A 25749-nucleotide genomic window follows, 5' to 3' on the forward strand; every position below is an offset into this window, starting at 1 on the left:
AGGCATTCAAGAAAGTAGGAACACAATGTGCAAAGACATGAAACTCATCAAGAACACATGTCTCAGGGACCTGAAAGAAATTCTGTATGGCTTGAGGCCAGAGGTAGAGCCAGTAAAGAAAATCATTTGAAAAAACTAGGAGAGAGGCAATAATTCTAGTAAACAATGTTATTTTAATAGTCTACATTCCTGTGTTAATATTTGAAGATGTTTGCTCAATAAGAATACTTAAGAGTTGCAGACGAACTAACTAATGTTACTTCAACATCCAGACTCTATTCCTTATTGTTTTTCTCTTTCTAGTTTCTTACAACTCTTTCTGTTTCTTACAACAACACCTGGCACACAATTAGTACTCAATTAACAAACTATTATTACTGTATGTGGTAGATGGCCTCTAACATGGCCCCTAGTGATTCATGCCCTTCCCCTTGAGTATAGGCTGGACTTACTGACTCATATCTAATGAAAAGAATGCACCAGAAGTAATGGATTGTCACTTTCAACATTATGTTATAAAAAGGCTATAACTTTTTTATGGCCTCCTGTAGCTTTTGGGTGGCTTTTATGGTCTCCTGTAGCTTTTGGGTGATATTCTATGTACTTACCCTCTCTGGCTCTTTTTCTCTGTCGGATCATTAGCTGCTGTATCATAGGATGCTCAGGCAGCTTATGGAGAAGCCCACATGGTGAAGAACTGAACGACGCCTATGTGAGCATGCCTATTGCTAGTACCAATGTGAGTGAGCCTGGATGCAGATAATCTGAGGCCTGCCAATCACCACATGGGTGAGCTTGGAAGTGAAATTTGCAGCTCCACTTGAGCCTTAGGTTGTGGTAGCTTTGGTCAACAGCTTGATGGCAGCCTCATAAGAGACTCTAAGCCAGAAGCACCCAGCTAAGTTGCACCCAAATTCCTCACTCATGGAAACTGTGATAAGCCATTAAATTTTTCTATAATTTGCTATACAGCAAAAAATAACTGATATACTACACACTACTGTCTACTCCTAGTCCCTAATCAAATCTCAGTTTCTGGTATACCTAGTTTGGGCATGGTGGTATCAAATCTCCTATTTGGTGATAGAGCACTGCCTGGAAGCTTTTGTGACTGGGATCCTAATTGCCTGAAACCTTACTCCTTGAGGGAATGAACTCTGTTACCTATAGTCCCACTCCATTGATTAGACCACTCATAGAATGAGTCCAGCCCAACTGCAGCACACACCTTTGGCCTTCTCCCTCCTACCTTCAGGCCACCCTTGGGCACACCAACACTATAAAGCACAATCCCTCTACTAGCTGAGGCAGAGAGTTCAGGAAATCTCTATCTAGATGATGACAATCACAGATGTCCACAGAAAGACCTATGTAGATAATATATTCCTGATTTCCATATGTAACTCTAACTGATTGTATGACATGCCTTGAAAACTAATTGTGAAACTTGCTGTATACACTGTCCAGGTGGGAACAAGTGGAAAAATATACATTGCTTAGGGAACACTGAGTTTTTGGGAGAGAATTTTTGGCAGTTTATATAACCATGCTGATTTGAAGGCAGTGGTTTTATATGTAAAAAAGATTTTAAGACCTTGTAAAGATGTTAAATATTTACATAAAAAATTATTATCATTTAAGAAAAGAAGAGCAAAATATAAAACCCAAGTGTGCCTTCTATGAGTTGTTCTTTGCTTGTTTCTTATGTCTTTTTAGTAGTTTTTAGACCCACTTTTTAGTTAGTGATTAAGCACCCACTGAAAACAAAATGCTATATATGAAAATGATAGTAGTACCTCACAACCACAAGAAAAAAAAGGAGATAAGAGACTCTGTACCTCTGTCCCTGATGATTTTGCCCCTCATGCTCTGGGATGCACTCATTGGGAGCTGAAGGACTTATGTGGGAAGATGTCCTTAGAGCCACCGCTGAGATGCCCACCAATGGGGATGAGAAATTCAGCAGCACTGAGGTGGTACGGTGGGAGAGGACATTCAGGTGATGGGTCACATTGATAACCAGTGGGTTATGCTGGCATGACAGCTCATAGGTTCCTGAAGAGAAATAAGGAGATGAATAATACTGTAGGTCATTCATATAGCACTGTGTTCCATACCTAGCATTCCTTTTATCTTTTCAACAGCTGTTACTGTAGGCAAGGTCCCAAACAATATCAGAGTCAGATGCCAGGCTGATTTCAGGGTCTACTGGATCATCCTCTAGTGGCCCTGAAGGGATCACTGTCAGACTCACCAAGAGAGTGGTTGTTCCCACTGACATCGGTCAGGTGAACAGTCACTGTCGGCCGCTGATGTTCTCTGAGTACCGGGCCATCAGATGTCAAGAAAACGAAAATTGCCGTGGCCATTCCTGGTCTACCAAAACACACCTAGGCATAAGCACATATATGTGTGAGTCATCATTTCCACTGGGCTATCAAGGCACTGTGTCATGCTATTTTTACACTTATGAGAAAATTATGGAGTAGGCACAAAAAGATAGCCGAGATTACACTAAAAATCAAAATTAGATGGAAAAAGATAACTTTCAGCTACTGAACTTCCCATCTTTTCCTGAGATTGTCTTTTTTTTTTTAACCTCAACTGTTCCTTTTTTCACTTGGACCTGTCTTTCTTTAAATTTCTCAAGAAGATCACTGAAAGAGACCATTGCTGGACACAATAAATTACTGCATAGCCAGCCAATCTTATCTCCAAAGTGGGAGAGAAGTGGACAAGTGGCACCAAGCTAACATTCTGTTGTGAACTGGCATAGTTCAGAACGTAGTTCATCCTTCTGCATCTTCCTGTCTTCCCCCTAAACATTTTATCTGAACCTCTCACTTAGCATGTGGAGTATGACATGAGAGGCAACTTCAGTGTCTATTGTTTCTGAGACTAGAAGCTGCCAAACTGTTTATTCTCATGCATTTCTGCTGGTGCCCCCAAGCATATATATGCTACCCTACCCATGGCTGAAAATAAGCCAACACTGAGGGACAAGAAATTCAGTTATTTGTAAGCAATATTCCTAGATGCTTAGGATGATGAACAATAAAACAGTCTTTTGGGGCACCTGGGTGGTTCGGTCATTAGACATCTGCCTTCGGCTCAGGTCATGATCCCAGGGTCCTGGGATCGAGCCCTGCATCGGGCTCCCTTCTCTGCGGGAGGCCTGCTTCTCCCTCTCCCACTCCCCCTGCTTGTGTTCCCTCTCTCGCTGTGTCTCTCTCTGTCAAATAAATAAATAAAATCTTAAAAAAAAAAACAACAACGAAACAGTCTTTCAAAGCAAATCATGGGAGTTTTGTCCCTAGAAATCCTTTAATATAAAAGAAAACATCTTTGAGATTGGGAGATGACCTGGAGAGCTTATTTCCCACACAGAAATTATTTGATGTAGTAATTCTAGCTTTATTTTATGTCCTTTAGCTCAGTATTACTCTTCATTTCTGTTGAGAGTAAACCTCTACGTTACTTGGTATTACATGGTTGCTACATTTTGAGATTCTGGAGCTAGACCTTACAATGTTCTCTGTGCCTTTCTATAGATTTTATCTGGTTCTGAGGGTGATGAAGCTCCAGGAAAACTATCCTCAGGGTTAAAGAAGGGTATATCTAATGGCAGGAACCTCTTCTAAAAATGGGGAGGAGAAGGGTAAAACATGTTTTCCATTTTACCAAGAATTCTTCCTTGTGTGCAGGCTGATTTTTCCTGAGTCTTGGTGGTGTGTTTATAGAGTGTCCATTTGCACTGCTGGCTTAATTAGGGTGATTTTATGATTTGCAGTGGTCAATGCAACACAGCTCTCCCTTCTTCCTCTCCTCCTCTGAGGGAAAGACCAGCCACACTCTCTTTTTACAGTGTCTTTTTCCCTTCGTTTCATTTCCCCTCTTTGAAGTAATAAATATTCCTTTATAACTTAAGAAGTATCCAGACCCATAGGTTATGGCTTGCAATATGAGGTCCTTTGTCCCTGACTGGATGAGAGCTAGACATGAAACATACCATAAGGTAACCAAGAGCCTAACGCAAAGCCCTCAACTGCAGCAGCAAAGGACATCAAAGTCCCTTGGAACTCCCACAACCTCTTCCTTTTCCTACACCACAAAAGAGACCTGAGTACTGGAAGAAAGTTCTGGGTTGTTTCCTGAGCCAGGAACAGACAGAGTCCAAACAAGTACATGGTGGCTTTACCCCAGTAGGCCTCAGACTTGAAGAGTGGGGAGGGTTCAACAAGGAACAGGAGCGCTGAGTCTTCCCATCTTCTGCTGGGCCCCAAAATAGACACCACCCACCTGAGACTAATTAGGAGGGATTGGTCTTATGATGGCGTGGATTTCTCTGTCCTGAGGGCCCCTGCCTAAAACCTCCAGCTCATTTTGCATCTCCTGGCAATGTGCCTCCTTGCTCTAAGGGTCTTTGAACCAAATCCCTTTGAACCTTACAGCCTGCTCAAGGTGGCAGCGCCTCTGTGCCATGATCTGTGGGAAAGGCTATGCCAGGATTTTGAGGCCATGGCTTCAGCAGGAAACCACAGGTAAGACTCACAAGAAAAAAACAAAAAACAAAAACAAAAAACAAAAAACAAAAAAAAACCACACAGGCCCAGGAACGTTGGGATACACAAAGCAAAAAGAGACAAGGGTTTGATCAAGGTACAGGACACTGAGTCTGTGGCATTTCCTCTCATAGTGCTACGGGAGACATAACGGAACTTTGTTCTCAGCTGAATACTGAATATGCCCCACAACCGCAACCAGACACAAAGAAAGTATGACCTCTTATATGACTTTTGGTGCTTCTAAAGCAGAGACTAGTTTGAATCCACACATAGATGCATACCCAATCTGAGCCAGGGTGAAAAGAACCAAGTAAGTTCACCATTCTGGAGAGAGGGTTGGCCAGGCAGAAATCTCAATTCAACTCTTAGCTCCATCTCTACTAACTGGTTAAGGCTGAGCAATCCATCCCTCCTCTCTGAGCCTAGAGATCCTCTTTTGCACATCTGAAACACAGAGATACTACCTATTTCTTGAAGCTATTATGAGGATTAAATGAAATCATGTAAAAGCACACAGGACAGTACCCGTCATCTAGTAAGAACTCAATGTTCATAAATTAATTCACAAAATAATTCTTATTTCCAAAGAGAAATATTTTTTTATTTTGTTTACACTTCAGGAAGAAAGGGTAAAGAATAAAATTTAAAAATTAAACACAAAGTGTATATTTTGGTGTATAGAGAATTATGCTTTTCTAAAACCTATAGGCTAAAAAATTTCATCTATGCTATTTTAAATCAGCATTTGTAGAAACGTGAATTGATATTCCAGGTTCTACTTCTAGAGACATTGGCAATATCCAAGGCTTTTGGTATAGAATATATCTCTAGTTTATAAATGGAATCTATGAAAAATATATTTAATATACATAACTCCTTTACTAGGCTTTTCAGAAAATTCAGTTCAATGTGTGTTTATCAAAAACCTACTTTTGCTGTACATATACAGACAAAAAACTTCTAAAATTGACAGTATAATTAGAATACTAAGAGTTTATTCCTTATTTAAACAAAGATGATTATTTTTATTGAAGTATAACAGTGTTACATTAGTTTCCAGTGTACAACTGGATTCTGTAATTCTATGCATTACTCAGTGCTCATCACAATAAGTGTAGTCACTGTCACCAGACAACATCTTTACAATCTTATTGACTATATCCCCTATGCTGTACTTTTCATCTCTGTGACTTACTTTGTAACTGGAAGTTTGTAACTCTTACTGCCCTTTATCCATTTCACCGGTTCCCTCACTCACCTCCCCTCTGGCAACCATGTTTGTTCTTTGTATTTAAGAGTTGGTTTTTTAGTTTGTCTCTTTTTTTTTTCTTTCTTTCTTCATTAGTTTTGTTTCTTAAATTCTACATATGGTATTTGTCTTTCTCTGACTGACTTATTTCACTTAGCATTAAACCCTCTAGCTCCATCCATGTTGTTGCAAATGGCAAGATTTCATTCTTTTTTTATGACTGATAATATTCCACTGTATATCTATTATCTATCTATCTATCTATCTATCTATCTATCTATCTATCTATCATCTATCTATCATCTGTCTATCATCTATCTTCCTACCACATCTTCTTTGTCCATTCATCTATTGATGGACACTTGGGTTGCTTCCATGTCTTGGCTATTGTAAATGATGCTGCTATAAACATAGGGATGCATATATTTTTTGAATTAGTGTTCTCATTTCCTTTAAGTAAATACTCAGTAGTGGAATTACTGGATTGTATGATGTTTCTTTCTTTAATTTTTTGAGGACCTCCATAGTGTTTTCCACAGTGTCTGCATCAATTTGCATTCCCACCAACAGTGCACAAGAGTTCCATTTTCTCCACATCCTCACCAACACATGTTCTTTCTTGTCTTTTGATTCGAGTCATTCTGACAGGTGTAAGGTGATACCTCACTGTTTTTGACTTGCCTTTCCCTGATGATGAGTGATGTTGAGCACCAAAGATGATATTTTTAAAAGTTATTCTTCCCACAGCTACATCACAGCTATTTTAATATAATATTATAGCCCACACTATTTTCACTTTATACAAAACACACAGTGAATTTTATGTTCCTGGATATAAAAGATAGTTATGGGCTGGAACAGAGACTTTGGCAACATGAAGCGCTACTTATTCGACCCCATGCCACTTTTGCCACTACAGTGTGATACTTCTCTCATCACTACACCAAAAGCATTATGTGAATAGCTTCCCCTTCTGGACAAAGAGCATCAAATGCACCTCCTGGGGAACTACTCAGATCTGAAATGAGCAGCAGGCATGCCCCAAGAGAAAAATTCAAGATGCTAAGAGGTCAAGGGGATTATTAGCTTCGTGTGCAATGTTTTATTAGTCTTAACAAGGAGATTGCATTCATGTCTTACATTGGCAATATAAAATTAATTTGAACTTGGCTCTTATGAAGAAAAACTATAGCTAGATGTTAGAAAGGAGACAGAATCTTTTAGAAAAGCAAGTGATTCTCAGGACTGAGGAGTGGTCTCAAGTTGGAGGATTGCCAGTGAAATTAGCTCATTGAATCCATTGCAAAATACTTTGAAACAGAGAAACATAGATTGGAGAAATAGATAGATGATAGATAGATAGATAGATAGATAGATAGATAGATAGATAATAGATAGATAATTAGAAAAACAGATAGTAGATACTGACTGACATACAGATGTGGAAAACCAGTCCATCACATTCAATGGCTTTTTCATCCAAGGTCTGCACATTAACTACTGGATGGAACTTCTGGCCACTGGTGAGGGGTAAGATTGAAAGAATGTTCCCCTAGTGAAGAACTGTTTGGGCTTAAGAAATCCCTCTTCAATCTGCCTACTGGGTACAGACACACTCATTCAATATACTCCCAAGCCAAGTATTTCAACTTCCAGGTCATCCTTTGTGGTGGTCACTGGATAGCAGATCCTGAAACTATACCACAAACTTGAAAAGAATCTTCTCTGAGGTTTTAAATGTTTTTGGTTAGTTACTGGGTTGTTATTTTTTTTTCTTTGCCTTTCCATTTTTACTCATCTATGGCACATCCTGATTCCAGAGAGAAAGGGATGGCCCTTGAGCAGGAGAAAGTGAGCAGACATTATATTCTCTTTGTATAGCACTTAACAGTGTGCCAAGCATGATCACATGCTTTGCTGAAGCCTCCATAAAGTTCCTTGGGTTTTTATTCCTATCTGAGATTTTTGTACTATAATATCTCCCAGGATACAAAGGTTGTATCATAGAAGTGGAAAGTAGGTTCTGAGGAGCTTAAGTGACTTCCTCTACCAAATGCTAGAGAGGTAGGAATTTGGGTTTTCCAACTTCAAGTTGTGTAGTCTTTTGACTACCCAATGGTTCTTAATTTGGGGTGAGCAGGAAGTCACAGATTCCTTAGAAAATTTGTTGACACTCATAACCTCTATTTCCCCCAAAATGAAGTCACATAAACACTTAGGCATAAAAGCTTCATACAATTGCTAGGAGCTAAGTGAACACTTTAAAAGCCATTTGTAGTTCAATTAGGGGTCAGCAGAAATCAGATTAAGAATACTTGCACTATTGGGGTCCCCGGGTGGCTCAGTTGGATGAAAATCCCACTCTTGATTTTAGCTCAGGTCATGATCTCGGGGGTCCTGGGATTGAGATCCATGTCCAGTTCTGTGCTCAGCAGGGAGTCTGCTTGAGGATTCTCTCTCCCTCTCCCTCTGCCTCCCCCCAACCTCAAATAAATAAATACATATTTTTAAAAAATAAAGAATGCATGCACTATTGGTTGAACCATATGCCTTTTTTGTAGGTGAAAAATTATCAAATATTTCATGTGGCTCACCTAATAATATTGCTATCTCTGTAGATTTCAGAAATTTGACAAGGCAGAGATTAATTCTCAAAATTTCAGGGGATCTTACTTGACTTCCAAAACTAATGGAGGAATAGAGGCTCTGAGACAACTAGCCTCTTGTTACCGAGCTATCTCAGTAGTCTCCATACTTGAGGATGTGAGTCAAAATGGGGAAGGAGTTTTGAACCTGGTTTTACTTTCTATCTCTCTTGGTATTAGTCAAAACCCAGCTGATATCCTATGTTACATTCCTACGTTATATTCCTACTTGTACCCATAGTACAAGTAAGCCTATAAACACCATGAGTTTATGTGATTCTCCTTTCAGAAAAGTGAAGTCAAGTTGTTATTTTGTGAAATGAAGAGGGAACCACCATTATGACCCCCACCATCCAGGGAGAGACATTTGAATATGTCTCAACAAGTCAGTGGAAGGACTCATATCAGAATCAGCTTGTTGTCTCAATTCCTTCTAACAGCATTTCCTCATCTGTGATTTTAGACACCAGGGCTAAGTCTGCAGAAGCAGGCTCTGTGTTAGAAGAGCTTCTGGGACTCAGAAGGGGGCTTAGAAAGAGGCAAACCAAATCTGTAGTGGATACTGCAGTGTGGGGGTCCACCGTGAGATCTGGGAGACACCATGAGACCCCTTCCTTCATGACTGAGCACTCAACCCACAGCAAAGTCTCCTTCTGGAAAGTGCCCTCTGAAGAAGAAAGACTCCAGAAGCTCATGTCACTTCTCTGGAGAAACCCATGTTCAGTGACCTTTTGATAGGAGTGAGTGGTGTACAAGGTAGGAGAACTCTGGAGGCCATCCCAGTTCCCTGTGGGATGCTGAAACCTTCACGTGGCTGTCTCACAGCCCTTCTCTCTCAGTACTCCCCTGGTTCTTTCACTCCCTCACAGGTGTTAATCTTAGGGAAAGTCTTCAATAAACTTTCAGCATGCAAATCTCCACCTGAGAATCTGAATCCTGGGGACACTCCACACAAGACAAACTCTGAGAATAAGGAAAGGTATTATGGAATATATATGGAGAAGGCTTTCTTGGGAACAATAATGCATAAGTGAGGGGATGAAGGAGCACACTGTAGAGCCAGGCAAGGTTCCCCCGCCTCTGGGTGAAAAACATTGCCATCCCAATTATTCATGAAACTTAAAGTCGGCTAAGATGTCATGTCTAGAGCCTGCAAAAGCTTCCATGTAAAATAAATAAAAAGTTAGAGTAGTAGCAATCAGATAGGAAAGTGGAAAACGAGTGCTTTACCCTCTAGGGATAAACTGTTGAGCCACAGAGAGATGGAATTCCCCTTTCAATGCACTAGGCCAGTTTTTGGTGGAAATGAAAATCATATATACATAGTCACTTTTGCTTTTGCAGGATTCCCAGGGAATGCAGGGATCCATATAGGTTAATTTTCTAAACAGAAGATTTTCTTTTGAAAGGCAAGAACTTTTTAGAAATTTCAGTGATGTGTACAGATATAATTCCAATACCTATTATAAATGCTCCTGCCCTCTTAACTGGGGAATCCTGTACTTAACTGAATTTTCACTTGGTGAACTTGAGGCATCACTTTGAACATCGGTTATTTTCCTGAATGCTAAGATAACAATCTTCTAAGGCAGTGCTCTTCAAACTTTAATGTACATACAGATCACCTGAGGGTCTTGTTAAAATGCCAATTCTGATTTAGTAGAGCTGAGATTCTGCAGTCCTACCTAGCTCTCAGGTGATGCTGATGCTTTTGGATGCCAACCATATTTTGAGTAGCAAGGCTCTAAAGGCATCACTGGATATACTTACTTATCTTTGCCCTAGCATTTGATAGCCTAAAACTGCAGTTCTTTTATTATTCATATTTATTATCTCATTCCTTTTTAAATTCACCATCAAGCTGAAATTATAATACATAACTGAAAGGAATCATCCAGTCCAAATACCTCATTTTAAAGCTAAGAAAATTGATGTCCAAGAAGGTTACATGATTTATATAAGGTCATTTGACTGATTAATGGTAAAAATAGGGCTTATAATACTGTACCTCTGAATATATGTCTTCTCCCAGTTTCTATATCCCCTCCTAATTTGCTGCTCCTTTTCTACAGCAGATTGAAAATTCAGATCATTAATATTATTAAAATTCTAAGTAAAATAAATAGACTTTAACAAAGGGTCCTGTCTACTTTCCTATGAACAAAGTCAAAGAATCCAAAGTAATGATTGGATTAGTGCCTTCTATCTATGAGCTTTATCTTTTTTGCTAAATTATGAAATCTATTCAGTTTTCTGGATGGCTGAAGTCATCTCTGAATAGACAATTAGTTTTCAACTGATTAAATAAAAAAGAATTATAAGATTTGCCAAATTTAGCAAAAACAAAACCAAACAAGATGCTTGCTTAAATATGAATATCAGAGAAACAATAAATATTTTTGTTTAGTATAAGTATGCCTTGAATATAGCACAGGACTTATACTAAAAAAATTCTTCATTATTTTTTGAAGTATTTTTTTTTCTTCAACTCAAAGTTGGCAAGATATGAGAATGCACAATTTTTAAAAAATGAAGAGATAAAAGAAGAAGAGCAGAGAAATTTAAAAAAAGGAATGGAAGAAAGGATTTTGTAGGTGTTTGTATATAAAGAAAAATAGAGAAAGAAGACATGGTAAGAGTGGTAGATACTTTTGGAAGCTAATGGGGAGTACATATTTCTAATACAGATTGGACCTCAATTTCTGAATGAACAAAGGCTCTTTCTTTAAGTGCTTCCTAATAAAATGCAGGGCCAAGAGAAGAAGAAAAAAAACCTCTAATACTGACAGAGCTGGCACAATAAAAGTTGCTATCCTCTGAAAAATCAGTGGTAGAAAGAAACAAAATGCTACTGAAAGTTCCTGATTTTAAAAAGAAGTTATGAGTTATTACAAAATACTTAGGGTGGACTGACGACGAAAGCCCTATATGTCAACATTTATTGGCTACAATCAAAGTAGTAAAAATGGGCAAAATTATGGAACAGTGAAAACAAATTATCCAAGTGTTTGACACAAGAAGCTAAAAAGGAACATCAGTGTGAATCCAGAGAAAAAGGAAGAGAGGAAATAATAGATAAAGATAGAAATCAGTGAATTGGAGAACCACGACTAGAATGAAGAGAAAAATGAACAAAAGTAAAAATTGTTCTTTGAAGAAACCTAGGCATGAGTAATCAAGAAAAACAGGAGAAATCAGAAGGCCTAAAGACACACAATATAAAGGGAATGGTAACTACAGCTGAAATAGAGATGAGACAAAGTAAAAATACATTATGAACAATTATCAGCACGAAATTTGAATATGTGGAAGAAATTAGTAAATTTATGGAAATATCCAATAGTTTCCAAAATTGGGAAGAAGAAATTAAAAATATTAATAAAAATCAAAGAAAGTTAAATGACGAACATAAATCTTTCCTCAAGCAAACCCCAAACCCAGCTGGTTTTACAGGTGGGTTCTGCTAAATTTTGAAGGAACAGATAATCCTTATTTTATACAGGTGGTTTCAGAAAATATAAGAGAGGAAACTACCCAATCAACTTTATGAGGCTTGTGTAATCTGAATATTCAAAAAAAGGAATATATAAATTAATTCCAGAAATAAATACAAATGCAAAAATCCAAAGCAGAAGATTAACCAATAAAATCCAAGAGCGTATTTAAAATGTAATGTATAATGAGCAAGTAGCTTCATGCCACATAGACAAAAATGACTTGATATCTAAAAACAAAAAATCTATCAGTATGATTTCAACATAATGATGGATCAAAGGAGAAAAATCACAAGATCATATCAATTGACACAAATCAAGTGTTTGATTCAGTTTAGCTCACATATACCAATATTTTTTTCCAGAGGCAGAAGAAATGATCTAAGGCTTATTCTAAAATTTATATGGAAAATAAGTGTTCATGAATAATGAGTAGCTAATTAAATTTTTTAAATGTGCAAGAAAAGTGGAAGGTGGGGACATGTCTACCACCAGATATGTTTGGTAGCAGAAGTCATGGTACTAAAAACAGTGTCCTATCGGTGTAAGGAACACGAAAATAGGTCAATGAAATAAAGCAGTGTGTTAAAAAAAGCAGATTCAAGTCTATTCCAGAAATTAGTATATAATCAATGTGGCACTGTGAATCATCAGAGCAATGATGGAATGTTTTAATGGTTGAGATTAGAAATTCACTTACCATATTTAAGGGAAAAAACCCTACCTTATTCTATACACAAAAATAAATTTCAATTATGTTAAACACTAAACTTCAAAAGGCAAAACTACAAAACTAATATAAGAAAGTAAAAAACATTTTTGCAATATTAGAAAAAACTAATAAATTTGTCTATGTTACAATTAAATAAAAAACGAATACTAAATGCCTGATAATTATTTTTGTAAAGGGGATGCACTACCTCACTAATAATCAAAGAAAAAATAATCAAGATATCACTTTGTTCCCATCAGATTTATTAATTTTAGGTAATTAGATAATATTATGTTCATGCAAGGATATGTGGAAATGGATGCACCATTCTCATTTGTCTTGAGAGTATTAAGTTTAATTTCAAGCCATATCCATATGTATGTCTCTGTCTTTGGGTGTATTTCACGGCCATCTTGTTCCATTGATTTGTCTATTTGTTGATATGTTAACATTATAATTTTGTGACATATTTCAAAATCCTTGACAGAGGCAGGCCTCCTTCATCACTAAACTTTGGCAGAACTTCCATTAAAAACATTAAAATCAACTTTGTAATTCTTTAAAAGTTTTTTTGTTAGAATTTTTGTTGGGATTATGGGAAGTTTAGGATTTAGGGAGAATCGACCCCCATATGATATTGAGTCCTTCTATACAGGACCAGTTTGTGCTTCTTCATCTATTCAAGCCTTCATTGTATCTTCATATAGATCTTTCATTTTTCTTTTTTAACATTTATTCCTAGATATTTTACTACCTTGACTGCTATTTTAAATGAACTATTTTCTTTAATCATATTTTCTCATTGATTGTTGTTTAAAATTAGAGAGCATATTTGCTTTCATCTTAATTTTGTACTAAACCATGATACTAAATGAAATAATTTTCAGGTTGTTTCCTCTTTTCAGATGTCAACTCAATTTATGAGAAAATAATTTGAGTTTTACTTCTCTCATATTTTATGTTTCATTTCTTTTATATCATAAAATATAGAATTCAAAGTCTAGCCTTGGCTGCTATTTCCAGAGAAAGTACAATAACAGTGGTGATATAGGAGTTTTTTCTACTTTACTGATTTCTCCTTTTCTCTGTTATTTCCTTTATACTTTCACTATGACTTTAATTTGATCTTTTCCTAATTAAGATGGAAACTGTGATTATTGATTTTATACTGATTTTCCAAATATAGATATTTAAAGCTATAAATTTCCCTGGAAATATTGTTTTAATCATATCCCATAAATTCTGAAATGTTGTTTCATTATCATTCAGCTCAAAATGTTTTCTAATTTCCCCCATAAAACCTTCTTTGACCTATGGGTCATTTAGAAATGTACTGCTTGATTATCAAGAAATTGGAGATTTCCTAGACATATTGTTATTCATTTCTTATTTACTACTGTTAAGGTCAGAGAATGTACTCTGTATAAGTGTAATCATTACAGATTTATTAAGACTTGTTTTATGGTCTAGGATATAACCTATTTGGTGAATGTACCATATGCATTCTGCATAGGCAGTATTTCTACAAATATCAAAGTAGGTCAAGATATTTGAGAATGATCTTCAAATCTTCTATACTTCTCCTGATCTTTTTGTCTACTTGCTACCTCAATGACTTAGAGATGATAAAAATCTCCAATTATAATTATGGATTTGGCTATTTGTCTATTAGTTTTATCAATTTTTAATTCATTTCCTTTAAGGCTCTGTTCTTAGGTGCTTCAATTTTATAATTAAGATTGTTCAGTATTTTTGATAAATTGATCTACTTATCATTAAGAACCATCCCTCTTTATCTCCAGTAATATTCTATTTTATCAGATATTAGCATAGCACAGCAATTTGCTTATGCTTAGAGTCTACATGGTATATAATTTCTCCCTTTTACTTTCATTCTGCCTGTATTTATTTATTCTTTAAAGATTTTATTTATTTGAGAGAGAAAGGATGAGAGAGAGAGAGAGAGCCTGAGATGGGGGAGGGTCAGAGGGAGAAGCAGACTCCCTGCTGAGTAGGGAACCTGATGTGGGACTCGATGCTGGGACTCCAGGATCATGACCTGAGCTGAAGGCAGTCGCATAACCACTTGCTTAATCAACTGAGCCACCCAGGTGCGCTGCATGTCTTTATGTTTAAAATGTGTTTTCATAAACAGTAGATAATTGATTCTTTCCATCTTATGTATATTGACAATCTCTGCCTTTTACATGGCATTTTTAGAAAAATTTGCATTTAATGTAATCAATAATACAGTTGATTTTAAGTCTGCCATCTTGGTATTTGTTTTTTATTAATTAATTGTTTCTTAACTCCTCTTTTCCTGCTTCTGAGTGAATCAAATTATTTTATTATTCTATTAATCGTCCTTTTAACTTTCTACCTATAACTATTTGTGTATATGTATATTTTTTAATGATTTTTCTGGAGACTATAATATGTATATCTAACTTATTATAATCTACATTCAAATATTATTATCTCAAAGGGTAAGGACCTTACAGCAGTATTACTCCACTTAGCCCTTGTGCCTTGTGATAATATGTATTATTTCTTCACAGAAGTCAGTCAAGCTGTCATTGAGGTTGCTCAACTTCCTTTTTCACCCGCTCATGCTTCCTTCCCTTCTTTTCCACAGATGTTGATACCAAGCCCACTCCTTAATAAACATCCTGCATACTAAGCTTCATCTTAATTTAGTATATGTGCTGCCAAAGGGAACATCTAAGGTCCATTTCAGAATCTACTTCCTAGAGACTCCAACCTGCCACAACCAAAGAAAATGACCAAATCTCCCCCATCTTTGAAAAATTCCTTTTTGATGTGGTTTCCACTCAAACTACAGTTCATCTTTTATAAAGTTTTTCAGGAAGAGGTAGTTTGTGGCTTCTATCTACCTCCCCTTTCAATCTAGTCCAGCCCACAGTCCTACTTACCCACCTCTGTGTTGTGTCATAAGTAGTACAGTAGTCCTCCCTGTCTATCCTTAGGTCCTTAGCGTTCATCAGATGGAGAGGGAGAAACAAGAACAGCAAAGTATACAAATACTATGATAGAAGAGTCTATTGAGGAAGCATATATGAAAAAGTTAGCAGTTATACTAAGAGGGCCTTGGGAAAGAAGTTCAGGAAAGGCTGGGCTTTACAAAAGAAATAATCCCCATCACTTCTTGGCCTTTTGGCTAAGATCAAGTGTAGAATCTGTTCTTATCAGTATAAAAGAAATAATGCCTGAGCCCAATCTTAGAAGATGAATATGTATACCTTGGAGAGATAAAATGGAGAAAGCATTTACAGAGAAAGAAAAAGATAAGTTCCCTACCTGAAAGATTATGGAGATGTGAAAACCTTGAAATATTCCAGCACTGAAAGCAATCTGTTATGACTAAAATGATTAAGGCCTAGAATGTGTGTGTGTGTGTGTGTGTGTGTGTGTGTGTGTGTGTGTGTGTGTGTAGAGGAGTGGTATGGAAGATGGGATAAATGGCAGAATTCAATGAGATAGGGTTTATCTCTATCTCCTTATGCCCAGTCACCAGGTCCTTTTGAGCCTGTTTTGTACTTTACTGTATCTGTAGCATATGAGTTACAACATTCTATCTTCTAGAATATTTGTGTAAACATGCCACTGCAGTGTATATACCTTAAGGGTGAAGATGGTGACTCATTCAGCTTTGGACCCCTCTATAGTACAATATTTTGTTCATTTTAGGCAATGTTTACTGAGTAGAATTAAAATTGGCACTGTTATGATGCAGAAACAAGGCAAATGTCTATCAGTATCTAGAGTATTAGATGGACACATGATACAGAGCATAGGTCAGCAAACTATTTCTCATGGGCCAGATCTGACTCACTGCCTGGTTTTGTATGGTCTGTGAGCTAAGAATGGTTTTTGCATTTTCAAATGGTTGGAAAAAATCAAAGAAAAACAATGGGAATAATGTGAAAATTTTATGAATTAAAATTTTAGTGTTCATAAATACAATTTTATTAGAACACAGCTATGCTTGATCATTTACATACTGTCTGTGGCTGCTTTCATTCTAAAACAGCAGTGTTAAGTAGTTGTAACAGAGACTGTAGGGCCCACAAACCATAAAATATTTATTTTTCTCTTTATAGAAAAATGTTTCCCAACTCCTGGTATAGAGGAAGGAAACATGGGTTTTGGAATAAGCTATATTTGAATTTGAATCTTATCTTTATCTCTACTATCTATGTTATCTCAAATGTTTAACATTTCTGAGTTTTCAGATAATCATTTTTAGAATAAGAAAAAGTCATTATCTCTGATAGAGAGCTTGTATGAGAATTACTAAGATACCTGGAACAGAGCAAATCTCAATACATAGGTGTCTCCACACCCTCCCCCCTCCAGGAGTCTGGTGTCACAGACTCTTATCTTTGAAATCCAATCAGTTAAATATGCAATGCATTTTCTGTTGAAGATTCATATGTAGTGTTTGGCTAGTTGAACCCAAACAAAGAAAGGAAGGAAATTTTGGTAAACAGGCTTTAGGTTTTATGTAGCAAAGTTTTCCAGCAGTGGTCCATAATTATAACTGATGTTTTCAATATTGTACTTAAAATACTATAAGCATGGGGAAGTTTCTGTTAGGATTTCTAACTAGTCCAGCCTGAGTGAGACCATTCCAAATTTAGGACATTTTAGAACAGCCATGAAAATAAACATGAGCATATGATTTTGCATACGTTGATGGGCTCCCTGTGAAACCAAACAACAGATACTTAATGGATATCTGCTTCTCAAATTGCTTCATTTGTTGTCTATATTGCTGAGATTCAAAGCACTTTCTGGGAGGAATCATGCCTTCTGTTTTTTTTTCTATCCTCCAATGGCACTTAGAGTTACAACACGCACTTAATAAATCCTATGAACTAGATCCATAGATACATCGTCTTTGAAGAATTTAGAAGAAATTCAACAAAAGAAAAGAAACCCTTTCTCCCAATTCCACATATGTTTCAATTTGCTTTCTTGCTCATGTCATATTCTCATGTTTATCCCCAGTGTTCAATTCTGGGTTTGGCATATCAAGGTGCATAATGAATGCTGACTGAAAGAGGCAACATAGTGTAAAGGAATAAACATGGGATTAGAGTTAAGAAGCATGAGTTTGATCTTCAGATTTACCATTTTATTCTTGAGTGATGTAGAAAAAGAACTTTGAGACTGGTTCTTATTTTTCTCATCTATAAAACAGGAAAACACCTACTTTAGCCAAACTCATAGGCTATTGTAAGGATAAAATTAAAAAGGACATAGCAATGTACTTTGTAAACTATAAATGGATTTTAAAATGTGCTTATTATTGGGCACCTGAGTGGCTCAGTTGGTTAAGCAGCCAGCCCTTGGTTTCAGCTCAGGTCATGATCTCAGGGTCCTGGGATCAAGCCCCACATTGGGCTCCTCAGCAGGGAATCTGCTTGAGGATTTCTCTCCCTCTCCCTCTACCCTTCCCCACCCTGAAATAAATAAATAAATCTTTAAAAAATAAAATAAAATGTGTTTATTATTGTAAATAATAAAAATCTTCTATGCCATGTAAGAGAAAGTTCATACATTTTGGTCACTTGGATCAAGATTAGATAAAACCAAGGAAAACTAAGAGAGACAAGTTACCTCAGTAAAGGACTGAGGACTAAAGTGAGAAATTTGTTGGGAAAGTAGCATTTTAGTAAATGAAAGATTTTGGAAAGATATTTTCAAGGCTAATGTTTTTCAGTATAGTTTTTTCCCCCTTGTAAAATAAATTTGTCTCTGATCCATTTCATACAAATCACGTGTGTGTATGGAACCAAGATTAAAGTAACCTAAAAGAAATAATAGTCAGAAATCCTACTGTCTTCAAAAAACTTGGGGAAACCCCAATGAACTTATTTTTAGAAATCACTCCTTAATTTATTTGGTATTATGTGGATTTTTGAAAACTAAATTTTATTAATAGGTTTGATATATTAACTTAATTTCCAATTATATTGGTGATTTTTTTTCTTATACAAGGATTATTACCCCTAGATCACTTGTAGTAAGAATAGGGTACACACCTAAAATATATATGGTAGCTAACTGACATACATTAAAAGAATTCCAGTTGGAGACTTCTATTTCCAGCTGTAAGGAAGTAGCTTATAATAGAACAAACACTCATGACAAGAAAAATTATAAAATATGAATAAAGTAAAAAGAAAAATGCTTGGAAACATGTGAAAGAAACCACAGCAGTCAGGACTGAAGAGACTTGAAAAGCAAGAAACCACATTGAAGGTAACCTCACATTCTGTGCTACTTTTGTCACTGAGATATTTTTCAAATTCTAAGCTCTGCAGAATAAGAGTATAAGAAACTCAGCAGAAATTGGTGGGTGAGAGGCTAAAAAGCTAAGCAGTTTTTGGCAGACACATACTGCTGAGGAAATAGAAACTGTACTTCAGAAAATATCAAGATGGAGGGCCTGATCTAAGCTTTTAGTTGAGACCTCTGAAAGGCTAGGGCTTTGGAAAAAAAGGGAAAAATGAAATATATCAGGGCTCACTAATACAGAAGCATAAGCTTGAGTCATCTTAATTACTGATTGGATTAAGGTGTTCTTTCCCAAATCTTATTACACGTTTTTTTAAAAAGGTAAATGATCTTGAAAGATATCATTAGCCATAGTCTCCATAATCTCTATGATAATTTAGTAAAAACATTATTCAATATGAAAGTAGATAAGACTAAATGAATGAAAATAAAGAAAAGAAACTGTCATCATAAACAGACCTCAGGTCATCAAGATAATTGATATTATCAGATACAGACTTTATAATTATAGTGATTAATATATTTTTAAAAATAAACTATAAGATAAAGAATTTCAGACAAAATGAGAATCTATAGAAATAGTTAAATAGTAATTCTAGAATTAAAAATACAATAACTGAAATAAATAATTTGATAAACAGTTTAACAGCTGTTGGAGTAAAAGTTATCATTAGTGAAACAGAAGAAATGTCAGTATAAAATAACCAGACTTCAGCATGAAGAAAAAGGGAAAGAAATGAAGAAGAAAAAAGATAAAAGATACACAGCAAAAAGGTCTAATGTATGTATATCTGGTATCCAAGAAAAAGAAGAAAGTGTAAATGGGCAAGTAAAGACATTAAGTCACAGATTCAAAAAGCTTGACAAAGCCTTAGCCACATATATACAAAGAAAAAACAGGCCTTGGAACATCATAGTAAAAGTGCTGAAGGCAAAACACAAACAGAAAATACTGAAAGCACCAGGGAATAAAAGACATTGCCTTCAAAGTAATATATATCAGATGTACAGCTAACTCTCCAAAGAAAGTATGAAAGTGAAAAGACACTGGAATAACATCTTTAGGCTAATGAAAGAAAACGACTGGCCACTTAGAATTCTATACCAAGCAAAGATACCCTTTGAAAAATGAATGTCAAATAAAGATATTTTCAGCCACACAAAAACTAAAAGAATTCATTGCCAGTATACTCACATAAAAAGAAACAATAAATGGGATTTCTTCAAGCTAAATAAAAATGAGGGAAGCAAAGAAATTAGAAAGGCCTGAAGAGCACTGGACAAGGTAAATATTAGCTATTTTAAAATCATATTAACTTAAAAAAGCCAGGAAGTAGTAAATGGGGGTAGAGTATTCTAAGGTAGTCATTGCTTATGAAATTATGAGAGCTCTAATTCATAGCAGACTCTAACCAGTTAAAGATACATGCTGCAATCTCTAGAATAACCACTTAGAGAATAAAATAAAAGTATGACTAACAAAAGGTATAGATAGCTATACTAATATCAGGCAAAGTTTACAGTAAAGCAGGAATATTCTTAGAGATAAAAAGAGGCATTTCTTAATGTTAAAAGAGATAATCAACCAGGAAGATACAGAAATTCTAAAATTATACACCGACAGTCCTGATTTTATATATGCACAAGTTCCCGTATGCACAAATATCAATTATCACAATTTAGTTATATAACACCAGAGTCCCAATGATAGGATTTAAATTTCAATTAGCACAATATATTAATTGTAACTACAGGAAGTACAAACTTCACTAATAGTCTTTCAATCCACAAATCACAGTGATCAGTGACCAATCACTTCTTTCAAAGTCTGTCACTGATTGGTCACTGTGTATCTGTTATTCAGTTCATGCAGAGACAGAAAAGTGTGTCATTGTGTTGCCTCCTTGTTTCTCAGTGATAAACCTACACATTTTACAAAAATGGGTAATTGAAAGGGGGAATTGGCCAACAAGGATGAACGTGTAGAAAAAAAAGTGATAATGCTGGAGGAGAAATGTGAATTAAAGGTAAGCAGAGTTATAGAAGAAAAAGCTGATGGGTGGGAATGTCAATTCTGCTGCCAATTGGAGGGACTCTAGATATGCAGCCAGAGGGACTTAGTGAAAGTAAAATTATCAACATAAATGAGAAAAGTGGTTGTGACAAATAGGATGAAGATGTCCCAGAGGAAGTGATGCCAAGAAAAAATTCACATTAAAAGAACTCTCAGAGATATTTCTTAACATTGAAAGTGCAAAGGATAAAATGTTGGAAGTTGATCCAAACTTAGAAAGGAATATGATAATTCACAAAGGCATAAAAAAACTGCTAGCTTTGTAATGTAAGTCATATGATGAAAAAGAAAAAGTCAAGTGCTATTCAAACTACTGTTGGTAACATTTTTACAATGAAAGGAAACACTTTAATTCTCTATGTTTTTAAATGTTTTATATTATAATGAACTAAATACCAGTTTTACTATTTAAAAATTTTTCCTTCACATGAGTTTAACATTGTGGCAAAAACTTTGAGTTCACATAAGAAATTACAATTTTTCCTCATTGATTATTAAGTTTGCTTTGCATAAATTTAGCTTGCATGGTAATTTTGTGGTTCCACACTACCATACAAAGTGAGAATTGTGTGTATATTTAATAAGATAGCCTCAAAATGTATAAATCAAAAACTGATAAAAAATAAAAGAGAAATAGACAAACCCAAGATTATAGTAGGAGTTTCTAAAACATATCACTGACTAACTGATAGAAACAGTGCACAGAATATCAAGAAAATATATCTATATACACAAAATATATATGATATAGAAACTTTCAACACAATGATGGGTGAATTTGATTTATCTTAAATATATAGAATGCTCTATCCAATAATTTCAGAGTACATATCCCTTTTAAAGTACAGGTAATATTTACCAGTATTGACCATACACTTGTCCATAAATTAAGGCTCAACAAATTACAAAGGATTGAAACCATACAAGATATACTCTTTGACCACAGTGACTTCACCCTAACCCTGAGAATCAAAACAAAAAAGGTAACCAGAAAATCCACAAATGTTTAGAAGTTAAACATCACACTTGTATATAATGCAGTGGTCAAAAACAAAAAAATGAAATAAATCAAATGAAAATTGCAAAAATATGTTTGAACCAAGTGATAACAGAAATAAGATAATGCAAAACTTTTAGGATGTCACCAAAGTCACGCTTATATATGGAAATATATAAGGAAATATATGGCCTTAATACATATATTAAAAAAGAAAAGAAGCCAAAAAATAATTATCTAAGCATCATTTCAAGTTATTAGAAAAAGAAGAGCAAGTTAAATACAAACATAAAAGAAAGTAAATAATGAAAATAAAAGCACATGAGTATGTTCTTTTTTTCATTATTTCCTTCCTTTTAGGTTTATACATATACATTCCTTTTATCTATATGTACATACAGATACATGGATATGCACATACATAGACTATATATATTTTCTTTGGCTGGTTCTATAAAAAGATTAATAAAACTAATAAACCTTTAGCAAGACTGACCAAAAATAAATAAAGAGAGAAGCCAAAATGTAACAATATCATGAGTGAAAAAATTTCTAGAGGTGGAAACATTACAGAGAAAATAAGAGAACATTATAGAAAACTTAATGCCAATAAATTCAAATTTTTAGGAAAAAAATGCACAAATTACTTGAAAAACCCAACTTACCAAAACTGACCTAAGAAGAAATAGAAAGTCCAAATTCTTCTACATTTGTTTTAAAATTTTAACTCATAATTTAAATTTTTTCTCCAACAAAACCCAGGATCAGATAGCTTCACTGATGAATACCTCCAAAATTAGCACCAACTTTACATAACATATCCCATAACTAGCGGGGAAAGAAACTTTTTAGAAGTCAAACCTAGCCTTCATCATAAAACTTGATAAAACAGTAAAATAAAATTTAAAAATAGGAATCAAGCTCTAATGAACAAAGATGAAAAAACACTTAAAATATTCACAAACAGAATCCAAAATTATTGACAAAGGATTATACATTTTATATATGTATATATATAAAACAACTCCAAGTTGTTATTTTTTTTCCAGGTATGTAAGCTTAGTTTAACATTTAGAAGTTTATTAAAGTAAGTCAAGACTTTGGCAGAACAGAAGGCAACCTAATATGATCAACTCAATAGATGCAGAAAAAAGCATTTGATAAAATTCAACTCCCTTCTCTCAGAAAACTATAAAATGTTAAGAGAAATTAAGGAAGACAAGTAATTGAAAGAATATATTAGAAGACTCAATATTTTTCTGTCTTTTTTTATTATGTTATGTTAATCACCATACATTACATCATTAGTTTTTGATGTAGAGAAGACTCAATATTTTAAAGAAAAACTCTCCCCAAATTGACTTAAAGTTTCAATGAAATCCCAATCAAAATTACATCAGGTTTTTTTTTCCATATGTGGAAATGGAAACTGATTCCAAAGTTAATATAAAAATTCAAAGGACCAAGAACAGCTAATGCAATCTGGGGACAAAAAAGGAACAAAGTTTTAGGGCTTATATGACCCAATTTTAAGATTCACCAAAAATGTGCCACAATTTAGAGTATAATATTAAAGCAAGAATATAAAGACCAGTAAAACAAAATATAGAATCAATAAATGAACCAAATACATATTGCTAGTTGACTTATGACAAAGGTGCACAGTGCAACACAGTGGGAAAAAGAAAATTTTAGTTTGAATAAGAGTGGTGCTAGATGTATTGCATATCCATAGGGGAAAAATTCTTGATCTTTACCTCACACAATATATAAAAATTCCAGATGGTTTGTAGACCTATATATGGAAGGTAAAATAATAACATGTCTAAAAGATAATACAAGAGGGCATCTGGGTGGCTCAGTTGGTTAAGCAACTGACTTCAGCTCAGGTCATGATCCTGGAGTCTTGGGATCGAGTCCCGTATTGGTCTCCCTGCCCAGCAGGGAGGCTGCTTCTCCCTCTGACCCTCCCTCCTTTCATGCTCTCTCTCTCTCTCATCTTCTCTTTCAAATAAATAAAATCTTTTTAAAAAAAGATAATACAAGAAAGTATCTTTGTGACAGGCAAAGATTTCTTAATATCATACTTAATACCATAATGAAAAGCACTTAACCATAAAGGGAAAGAAAGATAAACTGGACTTTTGTAAAATTTAGACAATCTTTTTGTCTAAAGATACCATAAAAAGTAAGAAAAAGTAAGCCACAATATTGGAACATACTAAATAACATATAACCAAAAAAGAATTACATTTAGAAACTTGTAAAGAAATCACATAAATGAAGAATAAAATGACAGATAACCCAAACAAAATTGGGCAAAAGACTTGAATATGCCCTCCAGGAAAGAAAAGAAAAGAAAAGAAAAGAAAAAGGATATACAAATGGCAGTATACGTTTAAAAAACTCACTAGTTGACATGTAAAAGCAATGGACACCACTGAGGGGACACTTTTATATGCCCAACAGCATGACTAAAATTAAGACTTGACATACCAAGTATTGGCGAAAATGTGAAGCATTTGGAATACTCAATAAGCCCCTGGTGGGAGTTTAAATTAGTACAACCACTGTGGAAGCTTATTTGGAATTATCTAGTAAAGGTTGTCATCTGTATACCAATGATCTAGCAGTTCCAAATATACCCAACTATTTATATACCTTCACCAAAAGAAATGTATAGAAATGTTTATAGCAGAACTATGCATAATACCATAGAGAAAAACTGGAAATAACCCAAAAGTCCATCAATATGGATAAATAAATTGTGGTGTATTCATACACTGGAATGCTACATAACCGTAGAAATGAACTCTACTGCTAAATGCCACGGCATTCTTACAAACGGAATGTTGAGTAAGAAAGAATGACACACAAAATTACACACTCAAGTGTTTCACATAAAGTTCAAACACAGGCAATCTCTTGTGACATAACTTAAAAGAGTACATGTCTCTGTGGTATCGTGACCGAGAAGGGCAAGGAGAATGCTTTATGGGGTGATCACTACTCTGTTTCTTGATCTGTGTGATGGTTAAAGAGGATGTTCATTCTGTAAAAATGTATTGATCTGTGCATTTCTGATGTTTGCATTTTTCTGTGTATATGTTACACTTTGATAAATGGATTTACTTACAAAGAAAGAAGTCCAAAATTCAAAAAGAGGTGAAAATAAATTCAAAATATTAAAGATGTTGAGAAAAACAAAAGGAAATTTCCTGACAAGCCATTCCAACGTATCATTTTACACACACACACACACACACACACACACACACACACACACACACTATCCATTCACAAAAAACCATTTGGGTCACTTACTTTTAGCCACACCTCATCCTCTCTCTCCAGGCTACCTTCTGTCTGCTCACTTCTTTTATCCTGAGGTCTATTTCCATTGGTGACACAGGGAAACCAGCCAGTAAGGGGATAGTGCTCTGGTGAATCTGGATGGTATGATGTGCAAATCTGAAATGCAATTTCAACCAAAAAGTAAATGTGGAGGGTGAAAGATAAGTAAAGACAATGAAACTCTGTAGCTCAAAACCAGTTTTCCTCTCTTTCTGAGTACTTAATGATTACTGGCAGAAAACTTTTCTCAGTGTAGAAGAATGCTCTCTGCTAGCCTCAGGATATAAATTTTTTGGGTAGAAAAACACACATGCTAACTCTCAGCCCACCGTAAA

At 35.2% G+C, this 25749-nt stretch overlaps 1 protein-coding gene and 1 pseudogene across 1 annotated transcript in view; one reads left to right on the forward strand and one right to left on the reverse strand.

Moving 5' to 3' along the window:
• Nucleotides 1–25749, reverse strand: part of PAPPA2 (pappalysin 2) — a 260705-nt gene that overhangs the window by 94037 nt on the left and 140919 nt on the right. Inside the window, exons 11-13 of the mRNA XM_088016851.1 lie at nt 25385–25531; nt 2255–2390; nt 1839–2055 (exon numbers count right to left, since the gene is read on the reverse strand). Coding sequence (XP_087872977.1) covers nt 1839–2055; nt 2255–2390; nt 25385–25531 — 500 coding nt within the window. The remainder of the gene's footprint in view (nt 1–1838; nt 2056–2254; nt 2391–25384; nt 25532–25749) is intronic.
• LOC114200093 (U2 spliceosomal RNA) lies at nt 15824–15928 on the forward strand (annotated as a pseudogene).

The sequence above is a fragment of the Eumetopias jubatus genome, unplaced genomic scaffold, assembly GCF_037043125.1.
Source record: "Eumetopias jubatus isolate StellerSeaLion01/CBP00866 unplaced genomic scaffold, mEumJub1_p1.0 scaffold_12, whole genome shotgun sequence".
Taxonomy (NCBI): domain Eukaryota; kingdom Metazoa; phylum Chordata; class Mammalia; order Carnivora; family Otariidae; genus Eumetopias; species Eumetopias jubatus.